The sequence below is a fragment of the Equus quagga genome, chromosome 14 (genome assembly GCF_021613505.1).
Source record: "Equus quagga isolate Etosha38 chromosome 14, UCLA_HA_Equagga_1.0, whole genome shotgun sequence".
NCBI classification, from domain to species: domain Eukaryota; kingdom Metazoa; phylum Chordata; class Mammalia; order Perissodactyla; family Equidae; genus Equus; species Equus quagga.
In genome coordinates, this window is record NC_060280.1 from 94466899 (window position 1) to 94493473 (window position 26575).

Genomic DNA, 26575 nt, shown 5'->3' on the forward strand with positions numbered 1-26575 from the left:
CCGCCCGGCGCCGCCTAGGCCGCGGCCGCAGCCCCGGGCTCGCGTCGGCGCCGCCCGCTCCCGGCCCGCCCCCTATGGGCCCCGGCTGAGGCGCCCCGCCGGCCGCGGAGCCCCGATGCTGGCCCGGAGGAAGCCGGTGCTGCCGGCGCTCACCATCAACCCCGCCATCGCCGAGGGCCCGTCCCCCACCAGCGAGGGCGCCTCCGAGTGAGTGCCGGCGGGGCGCGCGGTCGGGGCGGGCACGGGACGGGGGGGTCCCCGGGGAGGGGCTTGGAAGGGGATGGGGACGGGGGTCCCGGAGATGGGACGGGGAGGGGATGGGGACGGGGTCCCGGGGAAGGAATGAGGACGAGGGGCCCGGGGAGGAGACGGGAAGGCGATGGGAACGGGGAGGGGGTCCTGGGCAGGGGATTGGGAACCCGGAGACGGGGGATCTCAGAGGGAGGGGCCGGCCCCCCAAGGGAGGGGACTGGGAGAGGGGGCCCTGAGTGGAGAGGGAAGGGGAGGGGGTCCCCCGAGAGGAAAGGACAAGGGGAGGGGAGGTCCCGGAGTGATGAGGTGGTGGGAGGGTCCCTGAGAGGAAAGGACAGGTAGGTGGTCCTTCGAGGAGAAGACAGGAAGAGGGAGCCCATAGCAGTGGAGGGGGAGAGGATCGCCGAGTGGAAAGGATGCAGTGGGTGGTCCCTGACTAGTGAGGTCAGGGGGAGGGGGCCCAAAGAGGAAGGGAGGGGGGTCCTCGGCAGAAGATGGACAGAGGGGGCCCTGAGTGGCGAGGATGAGGGGAGGGGGTCCCCGAGTGGTGGAATCAGGTTGAGGGCGGGTTCTTGTGGGGAGAGGACCGGCTAAGGGGCCTCTGAGTAGTGAATCAGGGCAAGGGGGGTTCCCTGCGGGGAAAAGATGGGGTGTGGGACCCCTAAGTAGAGAGATCAGAGCTAGGAGGGTCCCTGAGTCGTGAATCCAGGGTGATGGGGGGAATTCCTGATGGGAGAGGATGGGTGGGGGGTCCCAGGCAGTGGAATCGGAGTAAGGGGGGGAGTCCCTGAGTAGTGAGGTCAGAGTGCAGGATCCTGATGGGGAGGAGTGTTCCTGAGTGGTGCGGACAGGTTGAGAGGTCTTGGAGGGGGGTAACCCCTGTGGGGAGAGGACAGGGTGAGGGGGGTCCCTGAGAGTGAGGATGGGGCGAGGAGGGTGCCTGGGCGTGAGGATGGGACAAGGAGGTCTATAGAAGACGAGGAAAAGGGGAAGGGGTGGGATCAGAGGGATCCCTGAAGGGGTTAATGGGGGGAACCTGAGAGAGTGAAAGGACAAGGAGAAGATCCTGCTAGTGGGGGAGGGCCCCCCCCCCCAAGAGGAGAGAGAGATGAGGCTGGGGAAGCCGGGAGTGAGGCGGGTTTGGAGGGGTAGGGGCCGGGGAGATGTGGGAGCGGTGGGGGACCTGCTGGGACCCCTGAGAGCAGTTAAGCACAGACTCTGACTCGAATGGATTAGCAGAGCCTCTGGGGCGGCTGGGGAGGTGCAGGCGGTTCCGGACTTGGGGGAGGGGTCGGAGAAAGGAGCACGGGGTGGTGGGCTATGGGATGGCAGCATCGCACTGTGTGAGGTCACTCCAGGGTGACCCCGCGGCCCCAGAAGTCTCTGTGACCTCCCCACTCTGTTCTCCATGCTGACCAGAGCGAGCCGGTCCCAGAGGCCCCTGGCCGGGGTCACTGGCTGTGCTTGTGCTGTGACCTCGTGAGAACCAGGTGTGACGGGCGAATGGTCCTGTCTGGCAGTGTGGCCTTAGCCTGGATGAAGGATGAGGATCTTGGCGGTGTGTGCGCGAGCTGGCATCTTTCTCCGTCTCCGCGCGCACGGCTCCACGCAGGGACGTTTTCTCCTTTCCACAAATCCACTGCTCACCCTCCTACGGGAGAGTTCTTTCCTCATCTGTTCTGCTCTGTCTTTGATGTGGTTTCTGATTTCCATCCCTTCCAGAATTCCCCCAGCAGAGGAAGCCAGCCGTTGGAATTCCAGGGTTTTTTTTTTTATAACCACAGTTGAGTTGCCATTAAATTTGAAATGGATTAATCAGCTGACCCCAGGTTGCATCTTAGATGTCATCAGGGCAGGGCTGCAGACCTTCCAGAGTCTGGCTTCAAAGGCTACCTCGTCAGGCCCACGGGGCAGGACCCTGGGCCCATCCGTTCATTCTTCTGCTTTCCCTCTGGCGTCCGTCAGGGTCCTCCTCCTTTCTTCTTTGTTGGGTCTTTGTTTACCAGGCATTCACTGAGCACAGGCTTTGCAGTCGAGAAGGACCCAGGTTGGAGTCCAGGCGTGCATTGTGACCCTCCGGCAAGTTACTCAGCCACTCTGAGCTGTTCCCTCCTGCGTGGGCTGGGGCAACAAGCGCCCACCCCCGGGAGGGTCGGCAGACTTCAACGAGATGGTGGTGTTTGCAAAGCTCTGGGAGTGGCACCAGCTCCCTGCCTTCCAGCCACCTCTTTGCAATACTAGCTCACTGGCATCGCCCGGTGGCCATCATCTCGCCCCCCCCCCCCCCCCGCCTGTGCGCCCTTTGCTGTCACCTCTTTAAGTTGGAGGTGAGTCGTGGCTGAACTTGGGCATTCGAAGGTCCCCGAGAGAACCCCCAGCTCCCGGCTTCATCCCCTGCTTGAGTCCCTCACCCTAAACCCCCTCAGGAGTTGGTGGCTGAGGACCACCCGAGGGCGCCCATTCTCCCTCAGACACTCTCCTTAGCTGCACACGCTGTCTGCTCCACCAACCCCTGGCCGCAGCCAGCACTTGAAGTGTGTCTTGTCCAAATTCAGGGGAGCTGCCGGTCGTATAAGATGCGGCCCAGGTTTCAAAGACCTAAAATGAAAACAGGTAAAAATAGGTATTCATTAATTTGTTTATATCGATTACCTGTTGCAAATTATATTTTCGATGGGTTAGAGCAAATACATTAAAATTAGTTTCACCTGATATGTGTGTTTTTGACGCGGCTGAGAGATTCTGAATTGCACACGTGGCTTACACTGGGTTAGTTCTCGTGTGCACTGAGCTGGGGTCGGCCTGCCTACCCTAGGGAGCTGCTCCCTGCTCCAGGATGCGGCTCAAAGTCAAGGCATTAGTGAAAATGGCTTATTGTCAAAATTTCCTTTGAAGATTCCTGGAATCACCCAATAAAGTGCTATATACGTGGTTGGTCTTTAAAAACCGCGTGCAGGAACGTGCGTGCGGATGAATGTCGAACGTGCTGTGATGCCCCGGATATGGGAGCGTGCACCTGGCCGGAATGCTCTGGAATTGTCTGCAGTGTTGAAATTCCGTGCCTCTCCTTCTCCCCCTCCGGTGCCTGTGTGCTGTCCCTGTAAATTGAAGTCACTGATGCTGCCACCTCCGTCGTCTGCCCATCCGTTCTAGTTCTGTGCCCTGAAGCCACTCAGAAAAAGTCTGCTCCTGCTTTCTGGCCTGGGCCTTCACTCGCCCGACCCCCCGTCTTGTCTCCCCAGTTCCCTCGTCTCCTCCCGACGGGGTCTGGAGCCCTTGCCCCGGGAAGGATCCTGGGTCTGAGAGCAGAGCTGGTCCTCCGGGTGCGAGGTCCCTCCTGACCTTTGTGTGCGGGGAGGGGGCGGCCTTGGCTTCGGGTCAGCCATGCGTCTGTGGGTGGTCTCGCTCTCCTGCTGGGTCGCGGGCCCCTGGAGCGCAGAGTCAGGTCCGATCGCTCCCTGTGTCCTGCCCGCTGCCAGCCCGGGGCTGGCACGCAGCGGTCACCCGGCGCCCCGGGCTGTCATTGGGTCGTCTCCGCGGCTCGCAGCCCTGCCGCTCACCCTTTGCCCTTGGGTCTCTGCAGAGCGAACCTGGTGGACCTGCAGAAGAAGCTCGAGGAGCTTGAGCTCGACGAGCAGCAGAAGAAGCGGCTGGAAGCCTTCCTCACCCAGAAGGCCAAGGTTGGGGAGCTCAAGGACGATGACTTTGAGAGGCTCTCCGAGCTGGGAGCCGGCAACGGCGGGGTGGTCACCAAAGTCCAGCACAGGCCTTCGGGCCTCATCATGGCCAGGAAGGTGAGCGGCGGCTGGCGGGCGGGCGGGCATCTGTCCCCTGCGAGGGGTCCGTGGTGGTGGGGGAGGGCCACATTCCCAGAAACGTCCTGCTTGTGTGGACTGGCTCAAGAAAGGCAGTGGGTGGAGTTTTCTGGAAGAAAGGAGGCAGATCGGGTCCCCATAGCACGGGCATCACACTGACTCCACAACCAGGGGGAAGCTCCGCGGGCCCGAGACGGGCTCTGCCGCCGTGGTCACGTCGGGGGGGGGGGGGCCCTTGGCGATGGGGCAACCAAACTACGTGTACTAGTCAGAGTTCTCCAGGAAGACAGAACCACTGGGGCGTGTGTGCGTGTGAAGAGAGAGGGAGATTTTAAGGAATCAGCTCACACAATCGCGAGGGTGAAAGTCTGCAGGGCGGGCTGGGGGGCCGGAGGCCAGGGAAGAGCTGAGGTTGCAGGTTGAGTCCAAGCCAGTCAGGAGGCGGAATTCCCTCTTCGTTCAGGGCGCTGCCGTCTTTTCTCTTGAGGCCGTCAACTGATTAGTCGAGGCCCACCCACTCACAGAGGGTCACCTCCTTTTCTCAAAGTCTCATGATTCCCATATTAAATCACATCTGAAAAATACCTTCATAGTGGCATCTAGACGGGTGTGGGACCCAGGCCCTGGGCGCCGTGGCCTAGCCAAGTGGGCGCAGGAAATCACCATCACCCCACCCTTGGAGCAGCCCCTGGCGCTGAGCCTCTCTCTTCTGGGCTCCCCCGCCACAAGGCAGCCTCGCACTCAGCGTGCGGGAACCGTCCCTGAGAGATTCAGGGGGTTAGAAGGGAAGGATGCGACCATTTGGGGACACTGGCTCCTAAACACGCTGACGGGGGCCTTCGTGTGGACAGGTTGTTTTGCACATGCAGGCGTGTTCTTTGAGACATCGAAAGCCGCCTCTTTCTAGAAGCCCATCCCCCTCTAGTTCCCAAATTGTGTTCTTGGACACCCACCCACCCCGTGCCCGGGCGCAGCCCACCTTTGGCTCCTGAGCACAGGCTTGGTTTCCGTCGGGATCCAGCACTGCCTGCCGCTGTGTCTCCTGCTGCTGGAGCACGGCCCGCCCCCAAAATCTCCCCCCAGGCAGCCTCTGCCCAACCAGAGCCGCCTGGAGTTCACCTACGGCTTTGTGACACCCTGGGAAGTCGCAGTGAGGAGTTTAAAACTGCAGAGGCCAGGGGCCGGCCCGGTGGCGCAGCAACTAAGTGCATGCGTTTGCTTCGGCGGCCCGGGGTTCGCCGGTTCGGATCCTGGGTGCGGACATGGCACCGCTTGGCAAGCCATGCTGTGGCAGGCGTCCCACATATAAAGTAGAGGAAGATGGGCACGGATGTGAGCTCAGGGCCAGTCTTCCTCAGCAAAAAAGAGGAGGATTGGTAGCAGATGTTAGCTCAGGGCTAATCTTCCTCAAAAGAAAAAACCAGGGAGGCCAGATGAGTCCCGCCATCCCGTGGGCCGCGCCGTCCCCAGTCAGTTTCCTGGTTTGGTACTGTCCTTCTGTCATAGATGTCACCATTGGGGGACGCTGGGTGAAGGGTACACGGGGACCCTCTCTGTTGTTTTTACAACTTCCCGTGCTTCAATAATTCTTTCAAAATGAGGAGTTAAAAATAACAGGTGCAAAAGAACGCAGGGCGGAGGACCTCAGATTTTGTTCCCTGTCGATCGTCACCTCCTGTGGTTGCCACAGTGTTGAAACCAGGCGCCCACGTCCATTTGTTGAACGCACTGAAGGACAAGGCCGGCTCCCTGGCTGTCGTGTGGCTCGGGGCTGTCACTCCCTGGGGGCCCGGGGCCCTCGGCCAGCCTGGGGGGTCACGGGCTCCTTGTGGTCCCTCCGGAATGCCGGTTCACCCGGGAGGCTGGTCTGCTGGATAAAGCTGAGGGCAGACTCAGTTTTGAAGTGACAAACTGGTCCAGGAGTCAGTGGCCTCAGTCCTTCCCCCACCATCCGGGCTGGACTGGGCTGGGCGCTTCTGGAAGGCCATGGGGATCCCGCGGTGCGGCCAGCATCCTTTGGTGCCAGCATCCCTCCGGCCCCTTGGATTGGCAGAGGATTGTCCTAGCCAGAGTGACACACCAGGAAGGTGACGAGCCCAGCTACCTAGGAGCTGAGGAAACCGGTCTTGACTTAGACACTCGTGCTTGTTCAGAGACGCTTTCTCGACTCAGGCCTAGCGCTCTGGCTCCTCCTGCATCCCTCTGAGGGGCCCAGGAACCGAACTTGGCCTTGCCAGGGCCGGGGGAAATCCGCGAAGAGTTCAGCCTGTTGGTTACACGGACGGGGCTCCCCTCCCTCGCCTTCCCTGTCCCCATGGCAAGGGAACGTTTCTCCACCTTGCGTTCAGCTGCGCCTGCTTGCTTCCAGAAAGGACGTTCTGGGGCCGCCCGGCGGCACAGCGGTTAAGCGCGCGTGTTCCGCTTCGGTGGCCCGGGGTTCGCCGGTTCGGATCCCGGGTGCAGACCTGGCACCGCTTGGCATGCCATGCGGTCATAGGCGTCCCACATACAAAGCAGAGGAAGGTGGACACGGATGTGAGCTCAGGGCCAGTCTTCCTCAGCAAAAAGAGGAGGATTGGCAGCAGTTAGCTCAGAGCTAGTCTTCCTCCAAAAAAAAAAAAGAAAGGAGGTTCTGTGACCTGCCCAAAGCCACATAATAGCACCAGCTGCCATCTTTCCTCCCAGCTCTGCCCACCCTCCTCCGCTTCTCTAGAGCCAAGTGGGGTCTCGCTCCTCCGCTCCTCGTTCCTCTGTGGCTCCCTTGAGGTTCTTGCTCGGGCGCTGCGCCGTCCACGACAGGAGCCTCTGAAACGCGGTGGGTCCCAACCGAGGCCACCGTCCACGTGGGAAAGCGCCAGGTTTCAAGGGCTCGACGTGGAAAAAACCTCATTAACATTTTTACGTGGATCACGTCGGAATGGCAATTTTTTGATAAAATATGTGAAAAATCTGTTTCACCTATTTCTTTTGACTCTATTAACTCGGCGGCTAGAGGATTTAAAATTCAGTGCACGGGGGGCTGGCCCCGTGGCCGAGTGGTTAAGTTCGCGCGCTCCGCTGCAGGCGGCCCAGTGTTTCGACGGTTCGAATCCTGGGCGCGGACATGGCACTGCTCGTCAGACCACGCTGAGGCAGCGTCCCACATGCCACAACTAGAGGAACCCACAACGAAGAATACACAACTATGTACTGGGGGGCTTTGGGGAGAAAAAGGAAAAAATAAAATCTTTAAAATTCAGTGCACGGCCCGTGTTGCGTTTCCGTTGGCCAGCGTTGGCCTCTGTCCCCCTCTCTGCCCTTCGTCAGCCTCGCCACACCCGTCCTTTCTCGGCTTTCTGAACGGACCTCCCGCCCTCCGCACGGCTTCACCTTCACGCCCAGCTTCTCGCCCCTTCAAAGCGGATCTGTGTGTGCATTTTGGGCGTCACCCCATGGATGCAGTCCCGCGGGTGGGAAGAGCATCCTGGCGTCTGGGGTGACCCCGCTGTCCTAAAGGAGTGCCGTGTCCTGGCGTCTGCAGCTGACCTGGGTGGAGAACCTTCAGCTAGAGGCCTGGGGCTTTGCCTGGAGAACGTGCTGCTGGAACCTTCCGCAGTTCTCAAGGTCGTGAGGGTCATCGGCTGGGGCTGTGAGCAGCTGGCACGCCCCACACGTGCCCTTGTGCCCCTCGACCCCGGCACTCCCCCCTTCATGCCTTGGTGCCTTCGAACAGGCGGCCCTTGGTCCATTTGGCCGGCTCCTGCCCGTCCTCCAAGGCCGGCCCCCGTGTCACCTGAGCCCCCATCAGCTTCCTGGGGTTCCTCCACCGGGGGCACCTCCACTGTACCGAGACAGCTCCACCGGCCTCTCTTGCCCGGGTGGCGTCTCCTCCGAGCGGGGCGTCTTTGCCGTCTCCTTCTCCTGTCACCGGCCCCGTGTGCAGTCGAGTCTACGCAAAAGTCTGTTGAATTGATGGCATCGTTTTTAGATGCCTGTGGTCTGGCTCTCTGTCTCCGACAAGGGGCGGAAGTCACCCTGTTCTTGTCGTATCGCGATGGCCGGGGCGTCCAGGATTCTAAGTGGCCGGGCTGTGGCCCGATGGCCCCAGCTCTTTCTTGGCTCACTGGGGGTCTGCAGTTGGGCGTCGCTCCTGGCATCTCGTCAGCTGTCTTTTCTGCCTCTCTCCAGACCGTCCTTTGCTTTCTCAGCTTTCGAAACACCGTGGGGAGTTTGGTGACGTCCCCTCTGCCGACCTGAACTCACGGAAGGGGAGCTGGGCTCCCACGATGGTGGCCGGAGCCGCTCTGCCTTGTCTCTGGCCTGGGGGCGGGAGGGGCTGCGGGGAAACCCACCCTGCCCGAGAGGGCACCGGGGAAGCACTCACCCCTTGGGGGGCATCGCCCGGGCTCCTGGGAGAGGCTGGCTCTTTCTGTGATTGGGTGGGAAGAAAGCTGCTCTTCACAGAGCCGCCTGGAGCTGGGTGAGACATGTTTGCTCCAGCGATTTTTTTTTAACAGGTTTATTGAGGTGTAATTCACGTACCGTACAATTTATCCTTTGAGAGTATAGCGTTCACTGGTTGTAGTGTGGTCACAGCGCTGTGCGGCCGTTGCCACCATCAATTTTAGAACATTCTGTCGCCCCAAATAGAAGCCCCGTCCCCATCAGCATCACCCCCACCCCCTCCCCAGCCCCTGGCCCCCACGAGCCCATGCTCTGTCTGTGGATCGGCCTGTTCTGGACGTTTCCCGTCCATGGGGTCACACGCCGTGTGTCCTTTCGTGTCTGCTTCTCTCCGTGAGCGTTGTGTGTGCAGGTCCGTCCACGTGCAGCCATGTCAGGGCCTTGCTCCTCTTCATGGCCGTGTAATATTCCAGCGTGTGGCTGGACCCCGCTGTGTGTGTCCATTTGCCACTGAGGACACTTGGTTGCCTCTGCCTTTTGGCTGCTGGGAGTCGTGTTGCCGTGAACACACGTGTGCGAGCTGGTGCGTGGCCGTGTGTTTTCGGTTCTTAGGTGGATGCGCACCTGGAGCGCACTGTAGGCTGGCCTTCGCTGTCGCAGCGCCTCCGGGCAGACGCCCCGAGCCCCCCTCTGCCAGCGCCCCTCTGCCGGCTGGCCTTGACCCGCTTCGCCTTCCCTTGCAGCTGATCCACCTGGAGATCAAGCCGGCCATCCGGAACCAGATCATCCGCGAGCTGCAGGTACTCCACGAGTGCAACTCGCCCTACATCGTCGGCTTCTATGGGGCCTTCTACAGCGACGGCGAGATCAGCATCTGCATGGAGCACATGGTGAGCACGGGCGGGCGGGACAGGGCCGAGGGTGCCCGGCGAGAGGAGCCTGCCCTGCCTGTGTCCCTCCGGGCCGTCCTCAGAGGCCCCAGCACAGCCACCTCCAAGGGGGTCTTTTGGGGGCGGTCGGTGCCCGCATCAGCATGTGTGCACGTGGCGCCTCTGTTTCTTAAACACCAACACCGTCTTCCCACCTTGCGTTTCCACCTGACGCGTGCCGGAACTCCTTCCCTGTCGGCGTGTAGAGAGCCGGCTCTGACTTTTGCCCTACCTTCTGCCCGGACGCGGACGGTCATGGACGAGTCCTCCAGTGGGATGGCTGGGCCAGGTCCGCGTGGTTAAGCGTTTGCCCAGGAGAGAGTGGCGGTCCGGGGAGCCTCTTGCAAGCCGGGCCCGGCACGCAGCGGCTCAGAGCTGTGGAATCAGGCCCCGGGGTGGAGGGTGGCACCCGTCTTTTTTTAAACCGCCACGGTTGCTTCTGATGTGTCTCCTTGTTAGGAAACGCTGGTCTTGAAGCTCAGAAATGGGTGGGATGGGGTGTCTGAAAGCAGAAGTGGTCAGAGCTGAGGGCCGGGGGAGGAAACGCTGCCGACCCTCTGCCAAGTGCGCCGGTCACGGATGACGCTGCCTGCCGCCCAGTGTCCGGCTCAGGCCCACCGGGGCCCTTGCAAAACCAGGATGCGGCGGGGCTGGAGGCCGCGCGCCTTCGGTTACGCCTTGCCAATGCGCCGTCCCCTCCGACGGTTTTGTAACGAAGGCAGGAAGCGCATTTGAGCAAGCGCCGGGCGGCCTCGAGGAGGCATTGTGAGCGGGCGGGCAGGTGGTGAAACAGCTTCAGAGGGAGTGCCAAGGGGGTGCTCCCCGCCTGGAGCCCCCTCCTCACCTGGGGGAGGGAGAACATGTCTGCCTGCCCACTTGGCAGAGGCACTGTGCAGACGGGGCATCAAGGGGCCCAAAAGGGCACGAAGTCACTTGGTAGTCTGAGGGAGCCACCTCTGTGCTGTAGCTGCCCCTCCCCCCTCCCCCTCCTCCCCCTCCTCCCTCTCCCCTCCTCTTTCCTCTCCCCCTCCTCCTTTCCCACCTCTTCCTCCCCCCACCCCTTCATCCTTCCTCCCATCCTCTTCCCTCTTCACCCTCCCTCCTTTTCTCTCCCTCCCCTCCAGCATTCTCAGGGCCCCCCCACCTGTTCCCCCCCGGACATTGAACATCGTAGTAGTTCTCTTGCCAAAAATGGGGGCCATCCCCACACCTCCCCTTCCATTCTCGGTGATGGTGGAGCCTCGGTTTCGACAGGAGGCGTCCGCCCCCGCAGCCCCCAGAGGGACCACCGGGAGCCAGGGAGGCGCTGGTGATCCCGCCTGTTTCTTGTGCTGGCCCTTCGGGGCTTCCTAGTTGGGTCGGTTTGGTGAGGCGCGTGCGAGGAGGGTCAGCGCGGCTGCGACCCACAGGCGAGGAGACGCCGTCGGGAGGGGCCGGGTTCCCGTGCACAGCCTTGGAGGCACAATGTTCAGGTTTGGGATGCGCCTCCAGGAGGGGGCACTCTGGGTGAGGAAGGCCCGCGGAGAACAAAGTGACAGTAAATCGACGGAGCGGGAGGCGGCCCTTGGTCCTCGCTCCTCCTTCCAGCATCTTCTGTGGAAGGGTCCTCTGGAGCCGGCCCTCGGGCATGGGGGGCTCCTGTGTTTGAGGGCGTCTCTGCCTCCTTCACGCGCTCCTTTGTATGCCCTGGGGGCCCAGGGCGGTGGCAATGGTGCCCTGGAGTCGGGCCTCAGCTTGGGATCAGAGGCCTGCCTCCAAGGCCCGGACATGCCGAACACCGAGTGAGGATCCGCCCTCACTCCGCCGTTTCCCCGTGTGTCGCGTGAGCTTCGCTTCCCTTCCCGTCGCCATCATGACACGCCCGGTCAGCCTCCCTGGTGAGGACCAGGCCTCATCTGTGGGTTCCCGTGCAAGTCGGCTCCTGTTTCCAGTTGGGAGATTCCAGCTCCAGCGTCGGAGACAAGACGTCGTTGGTGACGGGCAGCCCCAGTCAGCACGGGAGGTTCCCCCGTCCGCAGCGGGACTGGCGCCCGGGACCCAGAAACCGCAGGGCTGGCGTGGCCCCGGAGGCCCGAACCCGCTCCCGGGAGTGCCCCGGGCGTGGCCGCAGCAGAGGGTGGGCGTCTTCGGGTCGGGTGGCTGGGACCCAGCCGCTGACCTGTGCACCCCGTTGTCCTGTGACAGTGAACAACGTGACATGCGCAGTGAGGGTGACACCAGGCCACCTTGCGGAGGAGAAGCGAAGTCAGCGTATGGGCGGACGAGGAGACCTGGGAGGGAGAGGCGGGCGCGAGCCCGCCTGTGTGTGTGACTCAAGCGCTGTGTTCCCTCTGCGCGTGGGTGAGCCAATGCACAGAAGTGTCTGGAAGAATATAAGTCACACTTCAGGGAGGCGAGTGGACTCCTGGGGCGTCAGAGTGCTGTTTACCTGCATTTGAAGTTCGATAAGAAAAATGTGCTCACCCACCACCTGCTTTACAAAGTACGGCTTCAGGAACACAGAAGCGCACACGAAATGAAAGTGTATAGTCACGCTTGAAGAGTGAGGTTCGGGGTCAGAGAGACCTACGTGCGCTGTCTCCTGCGCCACATCCTGTCCACGTGACCCGAGCAAGTGGCTCACTTCACTCTCCTGGCTGTGGACCAGGGTCTCACCTGCGGGTGGTCCTGCCCCCAGGGGACACTGGCCATGTCTGGGGACATTGGTGGGTGTCACACTGGGGGGGCTCCTGACATGAGGTGGGTGGGGCCAGGGATGCTGCCCAACCCCAGACAGCCCCTCAGAGATGACTGGGCCCCCGTCACCATGCCAGGTGGGGGGACCCTGCCGTGAGAGCGTGGTCCTGTCCCCGTGCTGCGGCCCGCCGTGGCCTCTCTCAGGTGTTCTCCAGAACATTCTCACTCGGCACTCATGTACCCAGCCCCGTGAGAAGTCAAGAATGAAAGGGGCTGCGTTGGGGAGCAGGGATCACAATTAAAAAGCAGGTTTTTTTTTTAACTTAAATTCTTTTAAGGTTGATTGATAAAACAGAAAACGAAAAGGCCTTCCTGTCTGGCCCTGTGGGCAGAGCGGGCCCGGGCGGGCACCCTGGCCAGACCAGGCTCACCGGAGCGCCGGCCATGGGTGCCTCGGCCACACCCACCCTCTGCGCCCGCAGCGTGGAGCTGGTCGAGAGTCATGCGAAAGTTCAGACTGAGTTGAGTTTTCTAGAACTCTCCACTCGGCCTTTCTCCCGAGCACGGCTAGGGCGGGTGCCAGCACAGGAGACCAGGCCTAGAGTCGCACAGCGGAGGGAACCCGGCTCTGGGCTGCCCATCCGTGACTTCAGGTTCTGGCCCCCACTTCATCCCCTGCGTGCCCGGCCATTGTCCCCTCGGGGGCGTGCAGGGCGAGCACGGCAGGCTCTGGCCAGTGGTCAGGACCCGGCCATGTTCTCAGAGCCCTGCCCCTTAGAGGCACCTTGGGCTGGAACCGGTGACATGCTGGGCTTTGGTCTCCAGGTTTGCTGTCGGGCGACCTTGCACAAGATGCTTGATTTCTGTCGTCTCCTCATTGTCAGTGGATTTGGGGCCCCGCCCGGGGTGGAGGGATCGACTGGGGTGACCCATGTCAGGTCCTTTGTCGGACGCTCAGTGCACAGCAGTGTGGAGCCAGTGACAAGCTGAGGGAGAGGGCAGAGCTGTCACTTCACCCTGGAGCCTCTTCCTGGCGGGGCCAGGCCGTGGAGAGGAGGGGCGGTGGGCTCGGCCTCTCCTGCACCACTTCCAGGTGTCACTCCCCTCCACCCTGACTCGGGCTGCAGCGCCCACTGGGAGGGGACCCCGGCCGCAGATGCTGGCGGGCCTGGCTCCGGTGTCCTCACAACCACTCCAGTTGCAGGCCTGGCAGCCACGCGGCCCTTGCCTCCGTGGCTCTCCCCGCTGGCTGCTGCCGTGGCCACCTCGAAGCTGAGTCACCACCAACCACGGGCCCTGGTCCCAGGAAGGCCGGGCCGCCTGCAGAGCGCCCGGCACCCGTCTCCTCCCCCTTGTGGGGCGCAGCCTGAGGCCCAGAGGCGGAGGCGCCAAAGGAGGCCTGCGCTCGGCCCGTCTCCTGGGGGGGAGGGGGTGGAGCTGCAGCCCCCGGGCATGGGGGTGCCCATGTCCTGCCACCGTGGTGGCCCGCCTGGCCGACGGCTCAGAGCGGCCCGCTCTCTCCTGTGCCACCCCCAGGACGGCGGCTCTCTGGACCAGGTGTTGAAAGAAGCCAAGAGAATCCCCGAGGAGATTCTGGGGAAGGTCAGCATCGCGGTAAGTGTGCGGCCCGCGCCCCCCAGGCCTCCGCAGCCCTGGGCGCTCACAGGAGCCTGGGGGAGGCAGGTGTCTGAGCCCCCAGCACGGGACCTCATGGCCGTGGCTTCACTGCTCTGCACACTTGCCCCGGAAGCAGGTCCCTGAGCTTGTCCCAGATGCGGGGGCCACTCAGGTCGTGCCCGTGGGCCTGTCCGGAGAGGAGGCCCCCCGGCGCTGCCCTGCTGACCTGCCCCTGTGGCTCCCCGCAGGTGCTCCGGGGCCTGGCCTATCTCCGGGAGAAGCACCAGATCATGCACCGAGGTGAGACGGACGGACGGATGGACGGATGGACGGACGGACACCTTCCCGGGTGGGGCGGGGCGGGGCGGCGGGCGGGCTGCGAGCGACCCCTCACCCGCCGACTCTGCTCCAGACGTGAAGCCGTCCAACATCCTGGTCAACTCCAGAGGGGAGATCAAGCTGTGCGATTTCGGGGTGAGCGGGCAGCTCATCGACTCCATGGCCAACTCCTTCGTGGGGACTCGTTCGTACATGTCCGTAAGTCCTTCCAGGGCCGTTTGGACGTCACGCTCCGGGCCCCCAGCCCATCAGCTCTTCCCCGTTTTCCAAGAGCCTGCACGTCCCGGCGCACGTGCTCTGTTCCTGCTGCATTTCTCCCTTCCGTCGCGATCCTGGTCTCTGACCCCCCTCACTCGGGTTCTTGTTCTGGAAAGGTCTGCCGGTTCGCTCCACTGGCAGCACAAGTCAGGGGATGGGGGCAGCCGTCAGTTAACCCTGAGCCCTCGAGTATCTCAGGAGACCTGTGAGGGTCCTCACAGCAGACCGAGAAGCCAGTCTGGGGGCTGTCATGGAGGACAGCAGATGGCGCGTCTTTACGGGGCCGCCGTGGGCGCCAGCTGGTGGCTTCTCCGTCCCGAGGCAGGCCGGGGGGGCGGCACTGCTTCCTTTCCGTTGGGGGTCTCTCAGGGGTGGCGGGGCTGCAGGGGGAGCATCAGGGAGTCCGACGCCCCCTGGTCCCGGTGCGCTTGGGGTCCCAGCCACCAGCCATGCCCTCCAGGCGTCGCCGTCCTCTGTGTCGCCTGACAGCCCGAGCGCCTGCAGGGCACGCACTACTCCGTGCAGTCAGACATCTGGAGCATGGGCCTGTCCCTGGTGGAGCTGTCCGTCGGCAGGTACCCCATCCCGCCGCCCGACGCCAAGGAGCTCGAGGCCATCTTCGGCCGGCCCGTGGTTGACGGGGCGGAAGACGAGCCCCCCAGCACCTCGCCACGGCCCAGGCCCCCCGGACGCGCCATCAGCGGTATGCACACATCCAGACTCTGGTCAGAGCGGTGGTGGCCATGGGCACGCGGGCCCTCGGCCCCACCCGTACCCCGGGGCCGTGCCCACTGCGGTTAGCCGTCCTCGGCCGGTCCTGAGGCTTCTGGGGACAATGCTGGAAGCAGCGCCCCGAAGCTGTTGCGGCCGGGCAGCTGCACCTGTCGGCGCCAGCTGGCGGCTCCGCAAGGCGGCTCCCCGGCCAAGCCCGCGGCTGCTGGGTTTTTCCAACATTTTCTGCAAAGCTGTTCAGACGGACAGAAGAGCGGGAAGGGTGGCCCCGCGAGCACCCTCCTCCCCCCGCCCACATGCTGCCTTTCGGGGAGCCCCAGACGGGACTTGACTTGGACATCCCCTGGGTGGCTGGTCGGATCCAGCCCCGACCCATGGCTTGGCGTGGGGGACAGGAGGCTTGGGGCGCCGGAGACGGCTCTCGGTTCCTAGGGCGGCTGCCGGGGAGGTGGGGTCCCGAGTGCCAGTGGGGGTCAGGCCACCATGTCAGCCAGTTCCGGGGGTGGCGAGGGGGCAGGCCACAGCTGAGGTGCCTAACTAGGAAGCAGCACGTAGGGCTCTGTGTGTGTGTGTGTCTTTAAAGGACGGGAAAAGAGTTGAGTTAAATGGGAGTCCAAAGGAACATTCTGTGGACTGTAATTGGTCTCTGTTTGGTGACAGTTTTATTGAGATGGAACTGACACCGTAGGATTCACTTATTTAAGGCGTACGATTCAGTGGATTTGGGTATCTTCACAAGGTTCTGCAACTATCACCACAATATAGTTCCAGAACATTCCATCACCCCAAAAAGAAGTCCAGTCCCCATCAGCAGTCACCCCCCCCCCAGCCCCTGGCCCCCACGAGCCCGCTCTCTGTCTGTGGATCTCCCTGTTCTGGACGTTTCACGTCCGTGGGATCACACGCTGTGTGTCCTTCTGTGTCTGCTTCTCTCTCTGAGCGTTGTGTGTGCAGGTCCGTCCACGTGCAGCTGTGTCAGGGCCTCACTCCTCTTCACGGCCACGTAATAGTCCAGTGTGTGGGTGGACACGTTATGTGTCCGTTCACCGCTGACGGACGCTTGGGTTGCCAGCTGGTGATTTTACCAGTTTTTTCAAGCCCAGACCCTCTCCTTTTCTGCTGCCACACTCAGAGTGCTAGGGGGTCTTGCTTTTCTCCAGGAGGGAGCCCCCTACCCCCAATCTGTGTCCTGAGGTCCCCGCTCCGCCCCTCCAAGCTCCCAGATGGCACAGTGGGCGTCCCACCGTGACCCCTTCCTTGCGGGGAGGACCGCTGGGCTGTGCCCGCCCGCCTCGGCCCGCCAGCACCTGCCCCGGCCCACGTGCCCATTTGAGGACAGAGGACAGAAGGCGAAAGTCCAGCTGCCAAACCCGGGCCTGCCCAGCTGGGTCTAGGACAGGGGTCAGCCGACCCCGGCCGGCCGCCCGCGCTCAGCGGCATGTGGGGCCTGCTGCCGTGTCCGTGCAAGGTCACACTGCCGTCCTTGCTCTCGGTCAGCTCCCCCACACCCGCCTGCGCGCCAGAAAGCAGGGGTGGCGGCCTGGGCCCGGCCTGGCCGCAGCACGGGGCCGAATGTGTGACTTCTCCAAAAGCGCCCCTGTGCATTGTGGCGTGTTGTTTTGTTTTAATTCGCCAGAGGCTCAGAAAGCAGTGACCATCCCAGGAAGGCAGCATGGGAGCATGGCCGCCCGGCTAGCAGGGGGCCCCCCAGCTCAGGCGGTGTGGGGAGGAGGGCGCCGGCCGCGTCCACACGACCCAGACACCCGGCGGGCGCGGGGCCACCTGCCCGCCTCACCGCTGTCTCTCTCCCCCCGGGCAGGTCACGGGATGGACAGCCGGCCGGCCATGGCCATCTTTGAATTGCTGGACTATATTGTGAACGAGGTGCGTATGCGCAGCCCCCTCGGCACATCTTCACAGCGACGGAACTAGGCCGTTCCTGCCAGGATACGGCGCTGAGAAGGAGAGAATGCCACGCGTAGACGTGGGTCTCGATGGGGAGGGAGAGGGGTGTCCGTGTCACTAGGAGGGTGTCAGCCGTACCCATAGTTGACTATCCTCCCTCCACAACCCAGATCCGTGCTCCCCAAGGGACGTCTTGTTGTTTGTTTGTGCAAAGCTGAGCCCAGAATTTCCACGGCGGCCGCCCCGAGGCCTGTGGCCGGGTGCTGGGCTGGGAGCCTGGCCCTCCCTGGAGCTCGGACACCCAGCGCCGGTCCCAGAGCATCTTGGAGCCCTGGCACAGGGAGCCGTAAATGATCCCGCCCCCCTGGGAAGGTGCAGGCCCGGGCGCCCCTGGAGAGGAGGCGCGGAGGCCTGCGGGCCGGCCGTGAGCGGGTGGCGCAAATGTTCCCCGTGAACAGACCAGTAAACTGAGGCATAAAGAGGCGAGCTGCCCCTTCGCGGCCTGACCCCACAGCCCGCCTGCCCTCGGCACACCTGCCCCCTCCCTGGGCCTTCTGGGGGCTGCCGGATGTTTTCCGCGGCCCTTCAGAGTCCAGGAGAAGCGCGGCCCAGGGCTGGGTGTCGAGGTGAGTGGGTCAGAGCAGGGAGCGGTGGCTCTGGTGACAGCTCTCCCTGCACCTCTAGCAGCGCCTGGCCCAGCAGTCCTCCAGAGGCCACCGGCTCTCCCAGCCCTGAGCTGGAAGGTGGGCCCAGGACTCGGGGACACAGAGAGCGGAGGAGGGGTAGGCACTGTGGGTGTCACTGGGACAGTCTCTGCCCCCCGCCATCCCTGACGGGCCTGTCCCCACCCCGGGACATGTGCCGGGCCAGCCCCTTGAGGTCCTCAGCATTCGGGCCAAGACCTGGAGCTGGCTGCCCTCTGTGTGGTCCAGGCCCACTGCTCCTTCCCCGGGGCCCACCGAGGTGGGTGGCCTGACAGGGTGACACGTGCTCCAGAGTGACCGCCCTCGTCTGTAAGGTGAGGGCGGCCCTGCCCTCCTTCCCTCTGGAACCAGTGCTCCCCAAGCGAGAGCTTTCGAAAGCAAGGCCCAGAAGAGCCCGAGCCAGCCGGGAGGGGCGGCGGGGCCTGCGGGAGGCTGCTGTGCGGAGCGGGGAGGCGCACCCTGAGGGTCCCTGGAAGGTGCCATCCCCTCCGTGGTTCTGGAGCCACTCTGAGCTCCTGACCCCCCGTCTGTTCTCTCCCACAGCCTCCTCCCAAGCTGCCCCACGGCGCCTTCACGCAGGACTTCCAGGAGTTTGTAAATAAATGGTGAGGTGCCAGGCCTTCAGCGGGCTCGGGCGGGCCGCGGCAGGTGCCAACCAGCACAGGCCCCGCCCGCCTCAGGGATGGCCGCCCACACCCCACCGTCCTCCCAGGCCAGGCAGCAGGCAGTGGCTGGCGGACCCCGGGGCTCACCGGACACCCAGGTTCCCTCTCCCAGGCTGCTGAGCTACAGGCCTGGCTGCCGCCCCCAGCTCGCCCCAGCCCCGGTGAACCAGGGTCTTGGGCTCTGGAAACCACATTGCTCCCGCCTTGCCTTCAGCCGGCAGGCACCCCCACGTCCTAATCTCTTGGCCTTCAGCCCCCCAGGCTCCAAGCCTTCAAGCGTGCTCTGGGAAGTGGCCTGCGGACGGGGACAAGGGTGGGCAGGCTGTGGACCGAGAAGGAGGGACCGGGCTGCCCTACTTGCCTTTGGGGCCACCCTGCATGTCAGGACAAGCAGATGCTGCCGCCCCAGGGGCTGCCTGACTCACGGCAGCAAACATGCTCTTTGTGGTGAAGGCGCCACCGGCCCTTTGCACGACCTCTGGCCGGCACAATATGTTGCGAATCCAGTTGCTGGTCGTGTGAACGTTTTTATACTCACGCAGGAGGTTTCGTGACGTGTGGAGAGCTGGCGCTCGGCCCCAGGCTGCTTCAGGCAGCTGCCTTTAGGCAGTTCTGCTTTTTTGAAGGAAAAAGTTCCACTTTGACATTTGGACTCCCGAACTTGGGGTTTTTATTAGAAATGTAGCTGCAGTGGCTGCCGGGCCTCTGACCGAGCGGCAGCCGGGGGTTTTCCCACCTTCTTTCCCTTTCCCTGGTGTCCGGGTCACAGAGCCTTGCCCTTCCCCCACCCGGGGGCATCCTGCCCTGACACCACGGGTGCCAGGTGGCGGGGGACAGCGGGATGGGTCCTGCGCCTCGCTGCATCCGGGCACGGGCCAGCACAGGCTGCCGGGTCACAGCTCGGACGCCAGTCCCCCGGCTACGACTAACCGCCCGGTCTTGTCTCCCCCCGGCGCCGCCCCGCGGAACCGCAGCCTCATTAAGAACCCAGCCGAGCGAGCAGATCTGAAGATGCTCATGGTGAGTGACGTCGCGGGTTCGGGGGTCACGGGGCGCAGGTGCCACCCAGCCGCCCCCTCCTCCTCGGGAGAGGGGACCCCGCCAGGCCCGAGCCGACCCTGCTGTCCAGAGCGTGGGGCGTGGAGAACTGGCTCTCCCTGGCCCGCTTGGGGAAGGATCCAGAGCCGCGACGTCCCCGAGCTCCGTGCGGGGGGTCGGGCTGTGTTTCTTGGGCCACCAAGCTGTGAGCTTCCGGCCACTCCCGCCTCGGGCTTGTCGGGGGGCCGCGGGCTGCTGGCCTTTCTCTAAACCCACAGCATTCAGCATCCTGAAACCAGGGCGGTCACACAAACTCGCCTTCCCTGGCATGGATGGGGACCGGCCACGGAGTGGGGCTGACCCCTGGCCTCTAGCAGGCCGTCACGGCGCCCCCGTGTCATGTCCACCAACGGCGACATTCCAGCGCCTTTCTAGGAAGCCCGTGGTTTATGTGACCCTGGGAGAAAGCAGGGCCAGCTTCAATCGGAGGATGTCACCCTGTCTCGGGTGTCCGAACGTGAGCAAACGGGCCTCTGATCCCTGGTGAACGGCGGCGTTGTAAACAATTGAGCCATGCCCCTCGGTGGGTCCTGGTAGCCTGCCTGAGGACCAGACCCCGCTGCCTGGCCGCCTCCGCCCGCCCCCCATCCTCCCCATCCTCCAGCCCGCCTCCCTGCCACGCTCCACCTCAGGGCCTTTGCACAGGATGCTCCTGCTCCCCGTCTGCAGGTCTCCACTCTGGCGCCTCCTCCCAGAAGGCCCCAGCACCCTGTCCCACCCCACCTCCCTTTGTTGCTTGTGGCGATTGTCCCAGTTGTGCCACCACTTGCCGTGCTCGGGATAGAAAGCCAAGCCTGGAGCGCCGTGTGCGCAGGGCTCTGCCTGACTTTCTGGAAACTCCTCGTTGTTTCTGACATAGAGGTTTTCCAGAAACGCAGGTTAAGAGAATGGGTGACGTAGAAAATACGTGTTTCTTGTAAAATGTGCACGTATACGGGGTGGAGAAACCGCTGCACGGCCCCGGCTCCCACGGCCACACGGTGCGGGGGACCCGCCGGGTCTCGCCCTGAGGAGAGCCACCGGCTGCTTGGCTGGCTTTGTCACTGCTCCTCCTCCAGGAAGACGAGAGCCCCCTCCCGGCCCTTCCCAGGACCACCTAGCGCTCTGCTGTCACCGTCCTATAGGGACAGCCGGCCACATGCGGCTTCCTTCAAATGACCTGGAACGCACAGTTCTGTCCTTCAGCCACCAGAGCCGAGTCTCGGGGCCCAGGAGCTCGTGTGGCCCGTGGCCGCCACCAGACGGGACACCTAGGGGAGTGGTCATCACAGAGAGTCCTGTCCTTCAGATCCGATGTCCCCACCCAGGGCGGCTCTGCCCCAGGGGGCACTGGCCATGGCTGGGGACGTCTGTGGCTGTCACACTGGGGGTCTCCTGGCATCGAGTGGGTGGGGCCAGGGATGCTGCTCGACCCCCCACACCGCCCAGGACAGCCCCCAGGGAGTGACCCGACCCCCATGTCATGGTGCCTTTGGGTCTGGTCCCTGCCCGTCCTGAGGGCGTCCTCTGGGGCCGTGGCCTCTTCTCTCGGGGGGTCACCTCTGGGTCCGGCGGGCCCCGCGGTGGCAGCTCACGGCCTCCTCCCTTCCAGAACCACGCCTTCATCAAGCGGTCGGAGGTGGAAGAAGTGGATTTTGCCGGCTGGCTGTGTAAGACGCTGCGGCTGAACCAGCCCAGCACGCCCACGCGCACGGCCGTGTGACCGCTGGGCTCCGTCTGCTGGGGACACGTCCCCTGCCCCGTCCGCGCCCGCCCTTCTCGCCAGGACCGGCCGCCTCCCGCTCCTGCCCGCCCACCCTCCGGGGCGACGCTCCAGCCGCCGGCCTCCAACTTCCTCCCCACCTGCCACAGCCACCGGCCAGGGTGGCCTCTGGTCCTGGGGACGCGGGACGCTGCTCGCCTTGTCTTCTCAGAACCTGCTCACTTAGGTTTAAGAAAACCAACAAATCAGGGAAAGAAAAGCAAACGGAGCATCGTACTTCTTGTCCCATTCGCTCTTGGGCGTCAGCTCCGGTCCCGCCGGAGGGCGCTACCCGCGCCAGGTAGGGCCACGGGAGGGACCCCCAGACGCTGGCGCCTTTCCCCAGGGGAGGGAACTGCTACTGCCCCGCGTCTGTGTCACCCCCTCGCCCGCCATCTGCTCCTCGGGGGCTCCCCAGCAGAGCTGTCATGGGGTCCCCTCCCTGCCCGGCCACACCGGCCTCTTGTCATGCGGCCAGGCAGCCTGTCCGCGCGGAGCGGGCCCTGCGCCCTGGAGGAACCTTCTGGTCCTGCCCCGAGCCCCTGGGCAGAGCCTGACTCCGCAGCGGCCGCCACGCTGACGCTCACCTGGTGGGAAGGAAGTGATGGTTTCCAGGCTGCCGGTGCGGTTGTCACCCAGCAGATCCCCAGATAAGGCCGGGTCCCCCGCCTGCAGGCCCACGGGCGGGGGCGGGCGGCTCTGTCACCCCTGCGCGCGCCCAGCAAGGCACACGGGACCCCCGGCTGCGTCTCTTTCGGGCCGGACTGTTCAGCCACAGCCCCTCAGAAATGGGCCAGCAGGAGAGACACTGTCCTGGTGGCCGCGTCCACTGGGGTGGCCAGCCAGGCCCAGCCTCCCTGCCTTCTGGGCTGTGCCGCCGCAGACGGCGAGGGCCGCCCCTGGGCCACCGGCAGTAGGAAGTGGCGGAGGGCAGGGCCACCCCTCCGCCAGGCCCTGAAGATGTCGGAGCTGGGAGCCACTCCCGGTGCTTCTGAAGGCTCGAAACCCGCTGATGTCGGTCTGTGGCGAGTTGCCGGGGACGGGCTCCCCCCGCGCGGGAGGCACGGCTGGGGCCAGATTGGGCCGAGCCGGCCCTGGGTTTCAGAGGAGGCTAGTGGCCCTGTGGGAACTGTGGGATCCTCCTCTTCTTAGGGAGACCCTTCTCGTCTCCTGTGTTTTTTTTCTGTGGACACAGAGGAGACAAGGTGGTGGCTCCTTCAACCGGCTGTCCGGGTTTCTGCCATTTCAGAGTTTGCCCCCAAAGCCTCACCTGATTTAGCAAAGAATAAAAAGGATAACTAAAAGTGGCGCAGGTGTCGCTCTGTGGGTCCCCGGCTCCCTCGGGAGCATCCTCAGGGGGAGGCGGGTCTCAGGTGCGAACCGTGCTCCTCGCCCTGGTCCGCGGGGCCTGGTGCTGGTGGTCAGGGGGGCCACGTCTTCGGGCCCGTCCTGGGCACATCACCGCTCAGGGCCAGGCCGACCCCTCTTAGCAGAGCCGGCTGCCGTTGCGAGGGCTAAAAGACCACGACGACCGGGTCCTAGGGGAGCGGGAGAATTCTGGATGGGCGGGGTGCGGCCGCCAGGGTGGGGGTGGGGAGGCGGCTCGGATACGGGGCGCCCCCAGGAGCAGCCGGGGGGGAGGTCAGCCCAGCACTGGCTGCTGTCTGCGTTCTGGACTGTTCTCACAGCCCGTTGCCAGGTGTCCCCTTCCTTCTGCCCCCATTCCTGTGGACACCCCACACCTGGAGCCTCTAATCCAGCCGCCGACCCTCCACGGTTCACGGCGGTCCAGGCCTGGCTGCTCCCGACCATCGGGCCAAAGCTGACCACACACAGGCCTGGGGGCGCTGCTCCGCGACCAGCGACGTGCTCATAGGGTCCCCATTGTACGGGGCAGCCTCCTCCGTGAAACCCGCACAGCCGTGGGTTTGGGGTCTCATGACACGTGGGGGCCAGCCAGGGGCTCCTTGGTTCTGAGACCGAGGGGCCTGGACAGCGGGGTCCAGGTTTCTCGTGGCTGTTCGGGGTCATCTGTGGACACGTGTCACCCCCGTGACCCCCCCCGGCGCCCCCCCAACTGACCTCTTTGTCCCAAAGAAGTCAAGCAGGAAGCGGATGGGAGCTGCAGAATCTGGCGCGCTGGGTGCCCCTTGTCAGTGTTCTTTTCACTCTTTTTACTTTTTCTTTTCTTTTTTTTTTTTGAGGAAGATTAGCCCTGAGCTAACATCTGCTGCCAATCCTCTTCTTTTTGCTGAGGAAGACTGGCCCTGAGCTCACATCCGTGTCCATCTTCCTCTACTTTGTATGTGGGACGCCTACCCCAGCATGGCGTGCCAAGCGGTGCCATGTCCGCACCCGGGATCCAAACCCGCAAACCCTGAGCCTCTGAAGCAGAACGTGTGCACTTAACCGCTGGGCCCCCGGGCCGGCCCCTCACTCTGTTTTCTGCTTGGATTAGAAGAAAACATCCAGCGACTCGTCAGCGCGAGTTTTTTTTTTCAGCTCAATCTTTCATCGTAACAAACAGCACTTTAGGTGACCGCATGCGCTGTCCCCGGGTCCCGCCTGGTCCTCTCGGTGCCGCTGGTGCCCGGAGCCCGGAGCAGCTCAGCCGACAGCCCGGCGGGAGGCTCTCGGAGTCGCCCGGCCCCCGCCACAGCCACGGTCCTCTGCTGGGGGTCCGTCCAAGTGTCCGCTGTCTGCGGCTGGGGCTCGGCGACCCCTGCCCCTTCCCCCTGAGGGGTTCTCCTGGCACATCAGCCGGGCCGTCCCCTCCTCAGGAGCAGGGTGTGGAGGCGGGGAGAGATGGAAGGAAAAGTGGCCCGAGAGCCAAAACAGCACCATTTCCCCTCGCTATCAGCATGAGAAAGGGCAGGGTGGCCCTCGACATCCTTTTGTTTTGGTAAAAAGTCTCCGTGACACCGTATGTTTTGCCCTCACAGCCCGTCTCAGTTCGGACCGACTGCGTCTCGAGCGCTCGGTGCCCTGAGTGGCCAGTGGCTGCCGGGCGGTCAGTGCGGGTCTGACCCCTGTGCTCTGTCCCCTCCCTGCAATCACTTTGGTCTCTATGGGGGCCATTCTGCCCCTCAATTCAGGGACACTGGGCCACGTCTGGGGACGTCTGTGGCTGTCACACTGGGGGAGCTCCTAGCATCGAGTGGGTGGGGCCAGGGATGCTGCTCGGCCCCCCACAGCGCCCAGGACGGCCCCCCAGGGAGTGACCCTCCCCAAGGTGATGTCATCAGTGCCTGATTTGGCCCAAACTCCTCCCTGAATTGACGGGGTAGGAGGCCACCGTCTCCCCGTAGCAGAGGTGAGACCCTGAAGCCACCGGATTTCCTGTTTCCAGAGCCTAGGACGGTGTGGCAGGGGGATGTGGGCCCAGAACCTTCTGGAAGGTAGGGAGAAGCGTGCTGCTCCGCCGAGGCCGTGGGGGGCGGAGGTGTGTGCCAGGCAGGAAGCCTCAGGCCCGGGAGGCGGAACTTGGCCCCCCTCTCGGCGGCCTCTACGGCCGGGTTAAGCGAGTTCAGAGGAAGCAGAGAGCGAGTTTCCCAGAACTCGGGGGTCTGGGGGAGGGGACGGGGGAGGAAGGGAAGGGACGGCGCTCAAAACGAAACCTGCGGGGGGCCGGCCCCACCCCGCCCCGGGCTCTGATGACCAGGTGCGCACGGGGCCAGGTCCCCGGGCCAGGTGGGTGGAGGACCGGCCTGTCCTGCCGTCTCCGTGGCAACAGCAGGGCGGGCGGCTCAGGGAGGGGGGAGGGCGAGGCCTGGGCCCCACTGGCCCCAACGAGGCCGAGGTTCGGGTTTCTGCCCCGGCTTCCCAGGGGACAGAGGGCGCGGGCCCAGAGCCGCACTGGGGAACCCGGCCTCCGGTGAGCATCACCCACAGCCACCTGGGGCAGCAGGACCTCCCGTGTGCGCATCGGGCGCAGAGCCCCGGGGAGGGTGCCCAAGGCGACAGGAGGCCAGTCGAGAGACGCCGACCTCCCCCGGGGTGGACGCTGCAGCCCGGCCTCCACCTCGTCAGTGTCTGCGGTCCACAGGGCGCTGGGCTCCCGTGCAGGCCCCGTGGGGGTCCTGGAGGATGGAGGAGCAGCCCCCCATGGCTTCAGGGGCCCCAGAGCTGGCCACGGTGCCCGAGAGAGCTCACCGCGCCCCAGAGCCAGCGTGGGGCAGACCCCGGGAGACGGCGTCCGGCCGAGGACCACCTGCGAAGGACAAAGGACAATGACCCAGAGCCCTGGGGGCGCAGAGGGCATCCCGGAGCCGGGGAACTGGCCTGAGCAAAGGCTGGCGGTGAAACTGCATCACGGGGACCCCTGGAGAGACCGGCCTGGTTGGGGGTATGCACTAGGGGTCGGGGGTCAAAGGCCTTAACAAGCGTCCAGCAGAGCGGTGACCACTCGGGGCGGGCGAGGAGGGGGGCTCGGCTCAGGAGGGGTCAGGAGGCCCCGCTGTATCCGGGGGACCCTTCGATTTCTGGGGCTTGGGGGGGGAGCGAGGGGCCTCCCAGCCGGACAGGAGCGCATCAGCATTGCCACGCCCGTCGGCCGTGGGCGCAGGACCGGGTGGCCCTCAGGACGCTGCTTCTGGGGTGCCCTGAGCCCCGTCACACTCAGCACGGTTCCCGGCCCCCGGTAAACCCCCTGCAAGTCAGCTGGTCACCCTCAGAGGAGTTAAACAGGGAGCGACCTTCGGACCTGGCACTTCAGCCCTGTGACCACATGGGAGAAATGAAGACATGTGTCCACACAGACGCTTACTCCTGAATGTCCACGGCAGCACGAGTCACGAGAGCTAAAAAGTGGACACAACCCAAACATCCATCACCAGATGATGGACACACACACGTGTCCCTCCACACACTGGGACACGACGCAGCCGTGAAGAGGAGCGAGGCCCTGACATGGCCACACGTGGACGGACCTGAACACGCGACGCTCAGAGAGAGAAGCAGACACAGAAGGACACACGGCGTGTGACCCCATTGACATGAAACATCCAGAACAGGCCGATCCACAGACAGAGAGCGGGCTCGTGGGGGCCAGGGGCTGGGGAGGGACTGCTCATGGGGAAAGGGCTTCTTTTTAGGGTGATGGAATGTTCTGGAACAAGATCAAGGTGATGGTTGCACAACTATGTGAATGCACTGAAAAGCCCTAAATTGTACCCTTGAAATGTTTTAAGGGGTGGATTTGACCTTAATAAAAAAGTCAGCTGCTGGCAGGCCCGTCTGCCCCTTTCTCTCCAGCATCAGGCGCCTGGCTGTCGCCTGCTCTCAGAGGACCATGCCGGCTGGTGGTGGGTTCACCACCACTGGGGCCACCCAGCTGAGAGGCCCCTTCTCCCTCCAAGCAGGAAGAGGGGGCCCCTGAGCTGTGGGATCGCTGGACGGGGACACTGAAGGGGTGCGGGGCCCCTCAGCGTGGCCCATGGTGCTTGAGGCCTGGTGTTTCTGC

At 64.0% G+C, this 26575-nt stretch overlaps 2 protein-coding genes across 2 annotated transcripts; one reads left to right on the forward strand and one right to left on the reverse strand.

Annotated features, from left to right (window-relative positions):
- Positions 1-6: 6 nt before the first annotated feature.
- MAP2K2 (mitogen-activated protein kinase kinase 2) lies at positions 7-22421 on the forward strand. Its single transcript, XM_046686024.1, has 11 exons — positions 7-207; positions 3836-4046; positions 9194-9340; positions 13592-13669; positions 13921-13972; positions 14085-14209; positions 14759-14972; positions 16821-16885; positions 18154-18215; positions 19250-19295; positions 20965-22421. Exons 1-11 carry the CDS (start codon positions 116-118, stop codon positions 21073-21075), a joined length of 1203 nt encoding a protein of 400 aa, XP_046541980.1. The 5' UTR covers positions 7-115; the 3' UTR covers positions 21076-22421.
- A 1071-nt stretch (positions 22422-23492) lies between these two features.
- Positions 23493-26104, reverse strand: LOC124225691 (WAS/WASL-interacting protein family member 1-like). The gene is made up of 3 exons (XM_046638323.1): positions 26043-26104; positions 25817-25913; positions 23493-25324 (listed from the first exon to the last, which is right to left on the reverse strand). Exons 1-3 carry the CDS (start codon positions 26102-26104, stop codon positions 24641-24643), a joined length of 843 nt encoding a protein of 280 aa, XP_046494279.1. The 3' UTR covers positions 23493-24640.
- Between the last annotated feature and the right edge of the window lie 471 nt (positions 26105-26575).